Source organism: Camelus bactrianus, chromosome 12 (genome assembly GCF_048773025.1).
Source record: "Camelus bactrianus isolate YW-2024 breed Bactrian camel chromosome 12, ASM4877302v1, whole genome shotgun sequence".
NCBI classification, from domain to species: domain Eukaryota; kingdom Metazoa; phylum Chordata; class Mammalia; order Artiodactyla; family Camelidae; genus Camelus; species Camelus bactrianus.
In genome coordinates, this window is record NC_133550.1 from 64,287,043 (window position 1) to 64,303,974 (window position 16,932).

The 16,932-nt window shown below is 48.8% G+C and overlaps 1 protein-coding gene across 2 annotated transcripts; it reads right to left on the bottom strand.

Annotated features, from left to right (window-relative positions):
• Nucleotides 1–246: 246 nt before the first annotated feature.
• On the bottom strand, nt 247–12,170 carry CENPM (centromere protein M). 2 transcript variants are annotated; one of them, XM_074375622.1, is made up of 6 exons: nt 12,038–12,170; nt 11,405–11,484; nt 8,540–8,632; nt 6,560–6,639; nt 5,330–5,421; nt 247–668 (listed from the first exon to the last, which is right to left on the bottom strand). In XM_074375622.1, exons 1-6 carry the CDS (start codon nt 12,092–12,094, stop codon nt 528–530), a joined length of 543 nt encoding a protein of 180 aa, XP_074231723.1. In that variant the 5' UTR covers nt 12,095–12,170; the 3' UTR covers nt 247–527. The 2 variants fall into 2 exon arrangements, with proteins under 2 accessions (XP_074231723.1, XP_074231724.1); XM_074375623.1 differs by having other exon boundaries at nt 11,405–11,742; nt 12,038–12,156.
• Nucleotides 12,171–16,932: the final 4,762 nt, after the last annotated feature.

The following is a 16,932-nucleotide window of genomic DNA, read 5'->3' on the forward strand; positions in this document are numbered from 1 at the left end:
CAGGCGTGGCACAGCCTCGGGCTTCCACCTTTGCCATTGCACTCAGTCCTCACAACGCAGCAAGGTGAGGAGAACAACCTCCACTTAAACTTGGGGAAACCGAGGCTCTAGCAGGCCACAACCAGGTCCTGTAAGAACAGCGAGGCCAGGATGTGGGGTCAGATCGGGAGTCCTACTCCCCCGGCCCGGTTCTTAATTGTTCTGAGTCAGTCTCCTCATCTACGAAATCAAAGTGGTAGACGAGGCCAGGGATTTTCACTTTTTTTAGCTACAGACCCTTTGTTCACACGCAGTCTTAAGAGGAGATTCACATGTCGGATGGAGACACTGGGCTCTGTGGGCGTGGGGGCAGGAGTGGGAGGGAGGCTGGAGTCCCACCAGCTTTGCACGCCCAGCCGGGGAGGGAGGAATTTGTCCCCAGGGAGCTGCCTGTCAAACCCTGGCATGCTCTCCAGCCACAGCGAGCGAATGTTTACTGAGTCAGGCACCAAGCTGTGGGGACAGGCAGCCGCGGGGGCTCGTGGCCCTCACAGGTCCTCCAGGGAGGGGTTCTCAGTGCTCCTCAGCAGGGACAGCAGGTTCAGGGCGGAGACGCCGGGCACGTGGCCTGCGCAGATCTGCAGCATGCGGACCAGGCGCTGCGCCATGGTGGTTCGAAAGCCTTCTACCTGCAGGGGAAGAGCAGAGCAAAGCGGTGAGGCGGCCTGCTTCCCTTACTCGGGGCAGTTCCGAGGGCTTCCAGAGCGGGGCTGGGGGCTGGATGGCGGGGCTGCCATCGTGGCCATGCCCTGGCTCCTTAAGAAATGAAGGGCTGGCGAGGTTAGGTGAACTGTCCAGAGGCACACAGTGAGCAGGGGCTAGTCTCAACCAACGCCTGGGAGCACAGGCTCCAAAGGCTCCAAAGACTCCCTTACCAGCAACCTGAGAAGGACACTCACAGGGCTGGAAAGGAGGGATGGACAGAGGGTGGCCTCACTGGGGACAGGGAGGCACTATCAACAAACAGTTCCCATGTCAGGGCCTTTGAAGGGCTGGTGGGCCCAGAGGAGCTGTGGGATTGGGCAGGGCAAGACCACCCTAGGGCTCGGTACCAGCTACTGCGGGCAAATGAGATGCTCCATGAATGTTTGTTGAAGAACAAACAATGATGTTCAGATGTCCTCCCCTGATGAACGGGTGGCCTCCTCCTGTTCGCTCTCTAACTGGGGAAGGGGTATCACCAACACCAGTCACCCAAGCCAGAGACCAGGCATCCTCAAGTCCTCCTGCTCTTACTCCACCATTTGTCACCCATGACGTCCTCAGTTCTAAATCCAGAGGTAACACCTTGTCCTCATCACACTGGCCTCATTCTCCCTGAGATTCTCCTCTCAGCAGAATCTGATGCAGCTGCTTCCTCCCTCCTTGAAAGGCTTTTTCTGCCTGGCTCCCAGGACCCCACCCTCACCCGGCTTTTCCTCCTATCTCACAGGCCGCTTGCTCATTTGTCCAGCATCTAAGTGCTGGGGCCCCAGGGCTTGGCCTTTGCAGCTCTTCTCTGCACACTCAGTCCCCGGGTGACCTCATCTACCTCCAGGATGATGCTCAAACTGCATCTCCAGACACTCTGAATGTCAGACACACGTATGCCGCTGCCTGCTCTGTTTCTGTGTAAATGTCTAACAGACACCTCCGTCTTTGTATGTCCAAGTCGGAGTTCCTGGGAGTCCCCAAACCTGCAGTCGTCCCCGTCTCAGCCACAGGCACCTCTGTCCTTCCAGTTGCTCAGGCTGAAAACTCCAGAGACGACCCTGACCCTTCTTCCTCCCACATCTCACATCCAGGCCACCAGCACATCTGTTGGGCCCATCTAGAAACACCCAGCATCACAGACCATCCCATCTTCCTCTTCCCTGGACACCACTGAGTCCAGGCCACTCAGAACTCTTCCAGATACAGTCCCCAGGCCTATCTTCCTATTTCTGCCCTTGCCTCCCTATCAGCGTACTCTCCTCCCAACAGGTGGAGGGACCCATAAAAACCCAAGTCAGGCTGCATCCTTTCCTGGCCCCACACCCTCCACTGTTCCAGTTTTACTCAGCGAAAGCCACTATTCTTACTAAAACCCACAAAGCCCTACTGATCTGGCCCCACTGTCACGCTGACTCATCTCCCCCAGCTCTGTTCCAGGTGCCGTGCCTCCCTGTGGACCTTGTACACAACAGGCAGATTCCAAACTCAGGGCCTTTGCATTTGCTGTTTCTCCAGCCTAGTGGGCTCTTCCACCAGGAGGCTCCATGGCACCTTCCTTCACGTCTACATAAGGATCACTGTTTTTAGTGCGCCCCCTCCTCCACTCCCATCTAAATCTTAGTGCTTCACCACCACCTGACACATCAGTCTCCATTCTCTAACCAGCACACGTTCTACCTCTACTGTTTCCTCCACTAGAACACAGGTAAGAGCTTTAAACCTGTTTTGCTCTCTCTTACATCTCCAGTGTCTAGAATAATGCTTGGCACTTAAGAAATACTTGTTGAATAAATCTTTAGATTATATAAGAAATACTTGCTGAATAAATCTTCTTACTCTAAGTTCTGTGGCCTTTGCCTTGTGACCACGCAGGACCCTATAAGGCCTTGCCGGGACGGATCCCTCCCCCCTAGGCTCCGCTGTAGCTTCTCTCAGAAGTACCTACATAACAGTATCTCATACATACTTCCTGAGTTTTACAGATGCCAAAACACCACCATCAGATGGAAGGAGCAGATTAACAGTGGGGCATTTGCAACCATACAATATTTGTAACTGCATAGTAGTAACCTAAAATGGCTTCCCTCATGCTAAAGCACACTCTAGCCTGCTTCTAAACTACATATTTCCCTTTGCCTAGAGCATTCTCCCTCCCCCTTGAGTACCCTTTGTTCCAGACACCAAGATAGAGAAATCACTGTTTGATTAACCCCCAGGGCGGGAGGCTCTGTCTCCAGACCCCAGTGACGGTGATGCCAGCACAGCGATTACCAAAGGCATCTGGAAGGAAGGAATGCAGCCCCTGCCCAGCACAGATGTTTATCAGAAGCTCTGTTCCTTGGACTCTTACTCTGAAACTCCCTACTACCCCTCTCCAAGATGGGTTCACAGTCTTGAGGCATTAGCCTCCTGTGATCCCGTTTCCCTGGCCAAGATATAAAGCTATTCTTTTCTACTTCACCCAAGACTCTGTCTCCAGATTTCAATTCAGTACTGGGGCACAGAGGCCCGGATTTGGCAATAGCCTCCAAAACATATCTACAAGCTGCTGCTGCCTCTGGCCAGGCCTCTTCCAATCCACACATCATACTCCAAGAGACGTGGCCCCAAAACCCACATCTGACCACATCACAACTGCCCCATCACCTCCAGGAAGAAAAGACTGAACTCCACTGCCAGGCTTCCAAAGCTCTGTAGACCCTTCTGCTGCTGCATTTATCACACGCCAGGCTATCAGCTATCACACTCCATGCTGAGAGGCAGGGCCAATGTCTGAGGCATCTGTGTTCTCAGCGACCAGCACAGGGCCCTATCAATGGCGTTGGGGAATAATTTCACTGGGCGAATCCCACACCTCCTTGGGTGTGTTTCCTCATCTGTTAAAAAGGAGCCAATTATTTCTGCCATGCAAAGGCCTCAAAATATGGCCAGGCTCAAATTTGATTCTACAGAGGAGTGCACCCCAAAAAGGACAAAACAGATACGAGGAATGTTCACTGTCCAAACACTGGGTGCCTCTTATGAGAGAATGCTGGGTCTAGGTTCTCAGCAGGCCTGCTGCTGGCTGGAAATAGGAAGTCCGCCACAGACCTTTTTTGAGAGAAGTTCTTGGGCTAGAGGACAACCCACGACGAGGTACAGACTGCCACCTCGTGGCTAAGTGCAGAACTGCGCCACCCATCACAAAGGTAAGTGGCACCTCAGCTGGAGTAGAGTGGGATTTCCTTTTAGAGATAAGAAAAGGAAGGAGGGGTTCGGTGGGTGGTAGTGACTTATTCAAAGACACACAGTCAGCTCGCTAAGACGGAAAGAGACAGCTGCCAACCAACCTGACTCTGCTGACTTACGAGCTGTGTGACTGTGAGCAAGTCACCTCTTATTTTTTTGCGGGGATGAGGTGGGGCAAGTAATTAGGGTTACTTATTTATTTTTATTTTTTGAGGAGGTACTGGGGATTGAGTCCAGGACCTGGTGCATGCTAAGTATGCACTCTACCGCTTAAGTTATGCCCTCTCCTCCGCTTCTTCTGATACGAGAAAAGTCTGGCAGGGGCAGGTAATTCAGGCATGCCAGGGACCTCAGGTCCTATCTGTGAGATCAGAGCATTGGTCTGGTCGGGGTTCTTAAAACAGTCATCAAATATGAAACACCAACTCGTGATGGAGTGGTATGTGCATCTTTACCGATGCACTGAATGAAGGCATCTAGCTCAGTCTAATGACTTCTGCACTGCTGAATAGCAATGAGAGCTGCCCCCATCCCTGTGAGCTGTGGCAATGCCTGTGTTTCTATTGCTAAGAGTCACAGGTTCTGCTAATACTACTGACATCTCTTGCCTACATTCATAATGCTAAATATCACTTAGAGGTTAGTGAAAATAAGAAGTAATTTTTTTCTCGTCCAAGTTCACAAATACCCTGAATTCTTCTCCCTTCAGACCAGAGGAGGCCACAGACCCCAGAGTAAGAACTCCTGGTTAGGTGGTGCTGAGGGACCACATGCTGACTCAGTTCCCTCGAAGGTTATCACTTTGCCTTTGGGAACAGGTGCAAGATCCAGAACAGAACAGAAACACAAATCTTTAAAATGAACCTCAAAACCAACAGACAGACCCCAAAACCAACTGACAATGCCTGGTGCACAGATGGGGCAGCCCAGGCCCTGGGAACCCTTAGCTGGCCTCCCAGAGGGAGCAGCGTCAACTCCTGCTGAGCACCCTTTAGCAGAAAGTCACCAGGATCCATGCTGCAGAAAGAGGCTGAGGAGCAAAATTCATCAGCAAAATAGAAATCTGCTTTGCTACCTGCGCAATTAGGATTCACCTTGTGCGAAACACCAGCCGAAGCGAGGCAGGGCAGAACTGACACCTATGTATCCAACCAGCGTCACCCTGCTTTACGTGTGTGCACCCCAAGGCTTACTCACGGTGACCCACCCAAGGACAGTGAGCGCAAAAGCCAGGATTCAAACAGGGGTCTTGTCTCCACATCTAGTGCCCTTTCACTCAGGTACTCGGCGACCCTCCAAGAAGCATCATTCCTGACATGTCTACTGTGTGCTGACTGCCCCGGCCCTGCCATGTGAGCAGCGTCCTCACCTCCAGGTCACAGAACAGCAGGGGGCTGCGGTAGGTGTGGGCCAGCTTCACGACGGTGTTCCGGTGAACGCTGCAGTGGCTCTCCTGCCCAGCTGCAGAGAAGACACAGCCCATAATCTCCACCCGCATGGCTGTAATCTAGGGAGCACTGGGTGAAGAAATTCACCTCCCTCCTCTGGGCCTCAGTTTCTTACCAGTCAGTGGGGGGGCAATCCTGTTCTACCTTTTCAGGGCAGTCAAGATCATCAAATCAGAAAATAAGGCTGAAGGGGCTTTGATAGAGTCCTCTATGAAAATACGAGTTTCCTCACCTCTCAGATGAGGTTAGTAACAGCCTCTTCCCCACTGAGTTACTATAGAGATTCAATGAATTAATATATAGGAATGACCTGGCGTTCATTCATTTACCAAGGAGTCACAGTGCAGCTGGGGGGCAGACACGCCGTCAGTGGAGGCAGAAGGGTGGGGAGTCTCTGGCAGAGACATGTGGAGGATGGAAGCCCCAGTGGCCCAGACTGTAGGGCTGGTCAGGAAGGCATCCCCCAGGAGACAGAAGATAGTGGTTAGGCAGACAAAGAGGAAAAGTATTTGAGAGAAGCCACACCATATAACCATTAAAGGCACAGGCTCTGGAATATGACTTCTAGGTGTGAATCTCTGCTCTTACCCGTTTAGCTGTGGGCCTTGGGCAAGTTACCTAACCTCGTGGCCACAGTTTCCTCAGCTGTAGAATAGAGAAAATGGTACCCACCTCCCAGGGTTGTTTGTTGTGAAGGTTAAGTGATACAGAAACAAAGCAGTGTCTGGGGTGCACGGAGTGCTCAATACAGGTGAGCTAGTATCATTTCCCTTGTTAACATTACAGTCTCAGGGACAGCAGGACTTGTTCAGAGAACTATAAGCTGAACCAAAGAATGGAGGAGTAATAGATGAGACAGGACAGGAAGGCAGAGGCCAAACTGCGAAATACTCTGTGCCTTTACAGGAGTTTGGATTTTACTCTGAAAGCCAGAGAGAGCCATTAGGCACCTCTGAGCAATTATCTCAGCAGAATTAACCTGGGAGAATGATCAGCTCAGACTCGCTTTATAAAGACCAACAACAGGTCAGATCCCAAAGCCCATGTTCTTTCCATCACCCAGGCTGCCTTAGCGAGGGGCCTCCCACAGGTCCAGCCACGGCTCACCCTGGGTCAAGGTGGGCAGCGCCGGAGAAGAGGGATGGACTTACCACCTGTGGCGAGGAAGCTCACCTTCCCCAGGAAGAAGGTGGAGTCCACGTGGTGCAGGGACTCCTCTACGTTCCGGAGGCTGGGAGGCCAGGCCAGGGCAAGAAAACAAACCGGAGGACAAATCTTCCAACAGGGAAAGCAGAGGCCCCCACTCTGATCCCACAGAGGCCAGAGGATGAGATGAGGGTGATGGGAAATAGCCCTAGAGGCATACTCTGTCCTTCCATTTTTTTTAAATAACTTTTTTGGGGGGAGGAGTTATTTATTTATTTATTTATCTACTTACTTACTCATTTTTACTTACTTATTTTTTTAGTGGAGGTGCTGGGGGTTGAAGCCAGGACCTTCTGCATGCTAAGCACATACTCCACCTTTGATCTACTACACCACCTCCCCACACACAACTGTCCTTTCATTTCTTAAAACTACTTTTAATTACAAAGTGACTCGTTTGTAAAATAATCAAATAGTAAATATGGGTGTGTAAGTAGAAAGTAAAAGTCCCTGGCCTCCAGCACCACCCTCCAGTCTCAACTCCCCAGAGATAACTGCCACCAACAGTTTGTTTAATTGTGTAATTCTTCTGGAATTTTTTTCATATGAAAATACAGACAGTGATATGTATAAGCATCTAGTTGGGTCTAGTTGGGTTTGACGTCCTGTTACATTCTCTGGAATGACCACACAGAACCACAAACTGACTATTTTCCCTGTGTTGGACCCTTAAATGGTTTTTCACCATTACAAAGAATGCTGCATGAACATTCTTTTGCCCTTTCTTTTTTGAAAAATGGAAGTGCAGCGGGGAGGGTATAGCTCAAGCGGTACAGTGCATGCTTAGCATACCCAAGGACCTGGGTTCAATCCCCAGTACTGCCTCCAAAAAAAAAATAAATAAATAAATCTGATTACCCACCCCCCAAAAAAAGAAAACTTAAAAGAAAAAAAAAAAAAGAAAAAGAAAAATTGAAGTGGAGTTGATTTACAACGTTGTGTTAGTTTCCGGTGTACCGCATACTGATTCAGTTATACATACATATATTGTTTTTCATTATAGGTTATTACAGGCTATTGAATATAGCTCCCTGTGCTCTATAGTAGGACCCTGTTGTTTATCTATTTGTCTATAGTACTTTGTACCTGCTAATCCCAAACTCCTAATTTATCCCCCCCTTTTCCTTTTGGTAACCATAAGTTTGTTTCCTATGTCTGTGAGTCTTTCTGTTTTGTAAACAAGCTCATTTGTGTGCATGAACATTCTTTTACACATATCCTTACACATTCAAGCAAATGTTTCTGCAGAACAGATGCTAGCAGTGGAATGGCTGGGTCATAGTATGTCTACACTTCTTTCAGTGTAGATTAAGTATCGCCAAATTGCTTTCCAATAAGGTTACAGTGATTCGGTCATATCAATTGTATGAAAACACTATTTTCCCCTCAGCAAGGGTACTCTGACCTTCTGGGTCAAGGATTTCATTCAACGGTGTCTAGGGAGTGATGAAGGAATCTGTTGTCTCCTGGCCAAAGAGCCATCTCATCTTTCAGGTGTCTATTTAGATGTCACCTCCACTAGAAAGTCTACCCTGACCTAAATCCTGAGAGTCTTGTTTGGGCTCACACAGCCCAATGCTTCCTTCTTTTGCAGTACATATCCCAGGGACTGTAACTGTCTGCTCAAAAGTCTAGCTTCTTCCCCTAAGGGACTAGGAGCACCTTATGTTTCACTTATATCTGTGCCTGCTATCAGGGACACAGAGTGACCTCAGAGAGCTTTAGCTAAGTGACAGATGACACTGCGGGGATTTATCAATGTCTTTTAAACATCTTGCATTGGCCACTGGCTCCCCCCTCCTCACTCTCTAGGTTAACTCCAGGCAACCTCTTCGTCTTCTCTCCTTCCCATCACAAGTGAGGTCACCATCCCAGCACATCCCTAAGCCAGGTCTGCCTGAGCCCTGACATCCTCTGGCTCTCACCTGTGTTGGCTGTGAAGGTTGACCACGAACACAATCAAGTCAATTCGGGGCCGATTCACATCGGAGGGCAGCGGGAGGGACTTTGCCAAGTGGCTGGAAAACAAGAAATTGCAGGACTAAAGATATATGTGCCCACATCATAAGCAGCATTCATTCACATGCTACCCTTCACTGGGGAAGAGGCTGCCAAGCGCTCCTCACCTATTCAGCTGAAGCTCTTATGGTCAACACTCCTCAGGTGAGCACAGGGGCAGAGCAGAGCTGGTCCCATCCAGATTGCTCCTGCTTTACTCCCCTGCCAGGACGTTTAGTTAACTGCCTTGGCAAGAGGGAGTTTGGGATAGAAGATGGCAGGAGGCTAGCCATCTACACTGCATGCTGCAAGGGAGACCAGGCTTGGAAGAGGGGATGCTGGACTGTGAAACTCAGGGGTTAAGACTGAAGCCCTCTGTAGTCAGATAGAAGTCAAATCCCAGATCTGACAATGATCAGCTGTGTGACCTCAGACAAGTTACCCTCATCCTTCTTGTCTGACTTGGTTTCAGATTGTTGAATACCACCTGAAAGTCCTTTTTTTTAACCCTCTACTTCTCCCCATTTCCACATATTCCTATTACCCATCTGCCCCCACCCCTCAGCTTATAATTCAAGAATACCAAAAAGTATAAAAACCAGGAAAGTTTAAAAAAAGTATACTCCTAAAAGTCCAGTTACCTAGATACTACTACTGTTAACATTAGAACATTTTTCTAAACATCTCTCCATGTACATAACATATACACATTCAGATACCAGAATACAGTAGACGTAATTTTAAAAAGGATAATAGTATTAATTTTATTTGAATTTAGTAGAAGCAAAATAACTAAAGTAGAACTGAAAAAAAAGATGAACTTTAGATAAATTATTTTTTATTCATAAGGAATTACTTCCTGAAAGAATCCAATTTAAAAAGATTATGAAAAAATTAGTACGTTGGTATTATTTTTAACTATATGTTTTAATTTTATCTATACTGGATTGATTCTCTATTAAGGAAAGTGAGAAATTTAACATTCTTATAAATTTATCCTTCCATTTGAACAAGACTTACAAACACACATTTGTATTATTATTATTGTTATTATGATACAGATTTGTATTCTGCTCTAACCATAACTTTGGACCTCAGCTGATGAAGCTGTCGCTCTAGAACACTGCTGGTTGCCACGGGAGAGGAAGAGGGTATTGAGGAAGGTCTCCCACTGGCAATTAAATACTTCAGCAATACAGAGACAATCATTTTTGCTTCCAGCTCATTGGCCAGAACTAGTCACACACAACCACACAACCACACAACCACAACAGGTCATACAACCCAATACAACCACAAAAGGTCAAAACCAGCAATCCTGGTTCCTGCTAAATGCTCCAAATTCAGAGAGCTGGAAATATTTGGCAATAGAATAAACAGGTGACCATATGGGTGATTTATTTTTCCTGCCAAAAAGTCTGAAGAATTATTTACTCTTAACGTTCAATAACTTAACTAGGATATAACTTGACATAAAGTGTTCTGTGCCCATTTTTCCTGGAGCAAGATATATGTACCCTTTTTAATGAACAAATTCAACTCTTCACTCACTCCAGGGAAGTTTTCTTCTATTACATTTTGAACACTTCTGCTGTGACTTTTTTCAAATCTTTCTTCTTTGTAAAGAATTAAAATTTTAAGCACATCTACTCTGATCTTGCTGTTCCTCTGTATTTACTAGACAGATCTCATATGGTATTAATTTTTGACCTTTTTTTGCCTTAGCTCTGCAACCTCCCTTTCCTCTCATTCTGTTGTTTTATCATTTGGTCTCTGAATGCATTTTTTAAAAATCCATGTTATTATTAAATTTCTCAATGGCACAAAGCACTCAACAAAGAGATTTCTTCTCCTTTTTCCAGAGTGGGTTCTTCATCAGATTTTTGCATGTCATGTGACTTGCTCTTTTTTGGCAGTGGTTTCCATGACACTTCTTTCCGTCTGGCTCAATGTAGGCAATTTTGTCCACATTTTCCATTTACTCTGATGTTAATTAAATGAATCATTTTTTTACCCTTTCCTACTTTTGAGCTATGGGTTTGAAATTATTGGTTATTATGTTTGACGTTCTATAGCCTAAGAGCCTGGCAAGATAGGAAGAGCAAAGATGGACCTATGAACAAGCTTTATTTCGAGGGAAAGATTATGTTCCCTTATCAGAGATTCGTTAAAGTGCTCAACCAGGGTTTATTCTACCTACTAAGGGGCATTTCCAATTCCCATGGGGTAAATATCCTCAGATTTGGATCATTCTCCTTCAACACGGACCCCTGGAGTTATCTATTATGGTGAATGATACCCACATATATTCAGTCACTTGACTCCCGCCAGCAGCTTCTACTCCCCACTAGTTAGAAAAAAGAAAGGAAAACAGACTTTTTTAGTCACCTTTTCTCCAAATCTGGGAGTATCTGAGCATCTACTCTGTGCCAAGTACTGCTCAAGGTACTGGGGATACACCATTGAGCAAAAGTCAAAGTCCTTGCCCTCAAGGGGCTGGCCTTGGGGCCCTCAGGTGTCAGAATGGAAACAAGTAAACAAACATGTGAACAAGGAAATTTCTTATGGTGACAAGTCCTAGAGGAAAATAGAACAAGCATGTTGCAGAGTGATGGAGGATATCTTAGAGGGACAGATCAAGCGTTAGGACAGAGACTCCGAGGGGTTGGCCACCCTGCCAGTTACACCTATGCCTGCCTCTCTAGCGGCCCGCTTCCCCCCGCACCCCGCCCCGCCCCGCCCAGGCTACAGTCCCCATCCCACCCCCCAACCCTGGGCATGAGACTACTTACACCTTGAGCTCCGAGGCGCAGTCCTCCTTGAGCATCGAACCGGCCAGCTGCTGCAGAAGAACATCGTCCGTGCCCACCAGCTGCCCAGAGAGAGAAAGCAGCCGACTGACACCTCGGCACAGTAGAACCGCTGGAAGGCCTGGGGATCAGGCCACAGACCCAAGGCGGCTGCGACTCCAGATTTCGGCTCCAGCACGCGAGTCGCCCTTTACCAAGAGGGCTCCGCCAGGCACAGGTGAGAGCCTGAGATTTGCACCCGCTCCGGTCCTGTTCGGACAGCACTCATTATCTCCCCGGACTTCCCCTGGGACAGCCTTGTCTCTCCGGTAGGTCGGACCCTAAGAAGCGGCAAAACCGAATCTCGGAAACCCGGCACCCAGTCGGCTCACGGTCTCCCCGCCCAGCCGCCCCACCAATCAGAAACTGGGAAAGAGCCCGCCGCGCACGTATTGGTGGAGACGTCCTTCAGCCTAAAGAGGGCGGCTACTCCGATTGGTTCGGAGTATGGCTCCTCCGCCCACCACACTCTTCAGATAGCCCGCGCCAGCATCTGAGAGAGACCTGGTTACCCGGAGGCCGGGGCGCAGTCAAGGAGGAGATGCGGCCGGGGGAAGCGGGGCTGTTGACACCTACCAAGATGGTGGCCGTGTTCAGGCCAGGCAGCTTGTCCAGCGGCCGCAACACCGACATCCCAGCGAGAGGCCAAACCACCGCTCCTGCGACGCGCGCGGGGCTTTCAAACTACCCTGTGGCCCGCCCCCTTTGCGTGATCGCGGGGCACGTGACACTGCCTGGGCGGGGCTTGGTGGAGGCGGGGCGACGTTCTCTTAAAGGGACCGCTGCCTCCTTTTCTGAGGAGAGGTTCCAGCGCTGATCCTAGGCACATAAGGTGGTGCCTTCGGGGCAGGACTTTTATTTCATTCCCGGAACAAAGAAGATGATCAGTGACTCATTCAGTCATTTTCTTTCATTCATGCCCATTCACAATGTTCTTGACTCCTTTCTTGTCCCTCCACATCTTCTCCATCTCAGTTGACTCAGTCCTTGCAGCTGCTGAACAAAAGCTTGGGTCATTCTTGTCTCCTCTTCTCCGCACCTCACAACCAAAGCGTGAGCAGGCCTGCAGGTTCTATTCTTAAAATGCATCTAGAGGCTGACCATTTCTCAGTACCTCCACTCCACCACCAGGATAAGCCGCTGTCATCTCTCAGTCAGGTCTGTTGTAACAGCTTTCTCACTAGCTCCCTGCTTCCACCTTGGTCTCCAGGGCTACCAGCTATTCTCCACACAGCAATCAGAGTCAGCCTTTTAAAACAGAAATCAGAGCAGGACACTTCTCTAGTCAAAACCCACCAAGAGTTCCCTTCTCACTCAGAGTACATTGCAAAAGCCTTACATGGCCTTTGAAGCTCTGTGTGTTCTGACCACCCCTCCGACCTCATCTTCTGCTCTTCTGCCTCTGTCACCCACTCTAGGACATCTGCCCCTCTGGTTGCCTCTGGCTGAAATGCTGTTCTCCCGAATAGTCACCTGGCTTTTCCCCTTATTTAATTCATGTGTCTTCTGCAATATCGCCTTTTCAGAGGGGCCTTTCTTAACGACTCTATCTAAAATAGCAAGCCTTCCCATCATCTCATTCTCCCCTTTTCGGCTCATTTTTCTCAACAGCACTAATCTTCACATCTTGTCTAGAGCTTTGCAGCATCTGAGATTTTACAAACTAATCAACTGTTCAGTATCAACTGTTACTATTTATTTCTGTTTAACAATAGTTTGTTACCTTTTCATGGATGCTGCAGAAGTCTTGAAACTCCTGGGAAAGGGACAAAGGACATTATTATTCATGGTAAAAGCAGTAGCTGGGGCTTTACATTTGTTTTTGTCAGTTTCCCGTGTCCCCCAAGCCCTGCAAAGAACCCATCACATTTGCCTGTATACCTCATGGATGGCATTATAGGAGAGGAACACAGAAATGAGAGATTCACTGCTTTTATGGTGAGTGGTAGGCATGCCTATTCTTTGTCTGGGGGGAGATGTTGCCTCATCCCTCAGGGTTGCTTGCTGTAAACACAACCCTAAGAAATGTCTTGGGTAAAGAGCTTTCAGGGCCTTGCTTTCTTGGCATACCCAGCAAGAACTTGCAGGGACTCAGGGCCCATGGCAGTTTGCTTCCCCAACAGTTATGTAATTACCTGCTTATTGTCTGTCTCTCCAACTAGATCATAAAATACACAAGGGAAAAGATTTTCTCAGTTTGTATGTCCAGCACTTTAAAAAGTGCGTAGTACATAGTAGTTGCTCAATACGTATTTGTTGAGTGAATGAATGAATTGGTTACATCCATCCATTTGTTCTCAGCAGTGATTCATTCCTCATTTCCTAGGGCAGATCCAGTGCCCCACCCTGAGAACCAGATGAACCAGACATCACTGATCATCTCAGTGTGGTGGGGGTGTCAGACCACGATCACACAGTGTGCTCGCTGGTATGACATCTGGGACAACAGAGGCCTACTCCCTGTCTGACCTAAATCCTTCTCATTGCAGACCAAACTATATCTTGCTTAGAAAGAGCAGGAAGTACATGGCTTTATGGAGCCCCTGCCGCAGCACAACGGTGCTTTGATTCCCTATGTCATGGGGTGTGGAGGGGACTCCTTGACAGTCAGGTAGTGTAAGTCCTAGGAAAATAAAGTAAGGTGGGTAGGGGACAAATGGTGATGTGTCGGAAGAGCTACTTCAGATTGGAGGAAGCCTCTCTAAGAAGGTGATGTTTGAGCAGATGTCTGAATGCAGTGAGAGAGGAGCCAATTAAATATAGTGAAGAAGAGGATTTGGACAGAACCCTTTTGGGATTTGGGCAAGCGCTAAGACCCCAAGTGGGGGGCATTCCTGACACTTCTGAGGGACAGCAAGGAGGCCAGTGGCTGAAGCAGGTGGGGTGAGGGGTGGAGGGGATGAAGCTAGAGAGGCAATCGAGGGCCTGGTGACTGAGGCCCTTAGAGAGTCAAGGAAAGATTTTGGGCTCTGGTCAGCACTTTCCAGGAGGGCTGAGCTGAGATGCGTTCGATCAACCTGAGCTGATGGCCTACCTTGGGCCGGGCTGGGTGCTGGGCACTGTGACCCAGGCACGGAAATGTCATCCATGCTTCAGCAAGTTATCAGTGGTGGACGGGCAGATAACAACGACCAAAGGCAGCACAGTGGGTGAGAGCCACCCTCGGAAGCAGCTGGAGCCCGAGGAAGATGCATTAAGACTCTCTGTGGAGCTCCTGCCACACTTTACTGGGGAGGTGACTGCTGGCTGAGGTGTCAAGGTGAGTTGGTGCTTGTCCGATGGTCGTGCAATAGAAAATAGTTGTGTGTAAGATCCATGCTGTGAGGAAGGTTAGAAACTGGCAGGAAGGCCAGACCCAGGCCTGGAGTTTCTTCTTCCATCAACACACAGAGCTTGCAGGGCCATCAGAGACCCTCCGGGCCAGTGTTTTTCAAATTGGCTTCTGTGGAACCCTGGGAAGATGGCTCAGGGGCACTGTGCGGGGCAGGAGGAAGCTGAGTGGGTGGGGCCCAGAAACTCACCATTTAATCACCATTTAACAGAATCAACTCTGACTTTATCTCTATACATATTGAATTTCCCGTAAACTTTCATGTGAATAAAGCCTCAAGAGACTAAAACAATATCTAAGGGTCACTGAACACTTTAAAAAACAGATTTATTAAGGTATAATTGACATGTAATAAGCTACACATATTTAAAGTGTACACTTTGGTAAGTTTTGACATTCATGTACAGCCAGGAAGCCATCACCACAGTCAAGATAATGAACATGTCCGTTACTTCCAAAAGTTTCTCTGTGCCCCTTTCTCTTCCCTCCCCCAACTCCCCTCTGCCCTCCGACTCCAAGCTGTTGAACAGCACTTGGGCGGCTGTGCACGTAATAGTCCAACACTGGAAACAACCCAAATGTCCTTCAGTGGTGAACAGATAAACAAGCTGTGGTGCACTGATACGAGCAGCATCATCAATGGAGAGCAAAAGCATTGTGCTGAGCGAAGGAAGCCAGACACAAAAGAGCACGTGCTTTACGACTCCATGCATGTGAAATACAAATACAGGCAAGACTGATCTATGGTGACACAGATCAGATCAGTGGGTGCCTTTGGGAAGGGGGTATTGACTGGCAAGAGGCAGGAGGGAATTGTCTGGGGTGCTGGAAATATTCTAGACATGATCTGGGTGTTGTTTGCACAGGTGTATGCACAGGTAAAAACTCATCACTTAAGATTTGTATTTTATTGTATGTACCTTATATCTTAACAAAACCCCTTTGTGAACTTGAACTCACTCTCCTTTCCCCATATATGCTGGACAGGACCCCACCACTCTTGTAGCACTCCCAGATGGTCCTAAACCTGGCAGGGTATCTGTGGGGTCGGGTGGGGGGGACCCAGGCCCTGAAGCCATTTCGCCCACTGCCTTTCCCACCTGCACATGCTTGGTTTCTGGGAATGGACTCCTTGGAGAGGTGGTTCCTTGAAGTCTTTTCCCCACCCCATGGGCCTCCAGGGATGCTCTCTCCTCCTGAGACAATAACTCTTGCTGTTTATGGAATGGTCACTGGGCACCTGACACTTTGCAGGCCCTGTCTATAGCACAGGAGGGAGGATGTGGGCTTGGGAGGTGAACCCCTCACCCCTGCTCCAATCCCCTGGCTTTGTCACTGAGAAGCTGAGTGACCTTGAAGGAGAAGAGGGTAAGCAGCTTCACCTCTCTGAGCTGCAGCTGCCTCAATGCATCATGGGCTTTAGCACCTACCCAGCTGGAGGACCAGATGAAGTGATGTGGGGGCCATGCCTGGCATATGGGGGGCTCAGTGCCTAGAAGCCATGACTATCTCAGTCCATATTCCAGCCAGGGGGACTCTGGGGCTGGTGAGGGAGAACCAGGAGGGGCAGCCCCTGCATGGAGCCTGGCGTTGCCACTTTCTTGCTGTGTGACCTTGGATGACCAATCAATGGGTTAATATAAATAAAGCACTGAGAGCAGTGTCTGGCCTGTGACAAATGCCACATTGGACCAATGCATCCAGACTCAGTATCAGTCTAGTCTCTTCCCTCTATAACATATGACCCTCACTGGCTCTACTGGTCACTGCTTCTGTGTCCCTACCCACATGACAGGGACCCCACTCTCTCTACCCTCAAATGACGCAGCTCCAAACCCTCACAGTTATCTTGGTCAAGGCCACTTCCTCTCTAGGCCCACTAGCCATGGGGCCCAGCAGCCTGCTGCAAGGTTCCCATCCCTCCCTGAATTTCCCCAACCCTGCCCTGCCCGTCATCTCATCATCTCTGTACCACGTGCACAGTGCGAGGGATTCAGAAGAGAAGGCTGGTTGCCAGGGCAACGGAGGATAAAGCCCTGGCTCTGCCAGGCTGCTGATTGGCTGAGGCAGGTCCCACCTCCTGCCATCCTGAGGGTGAGGGGCAGAGGGAAGGGTCTTTGATGGGCAGTGAGAGGAACCA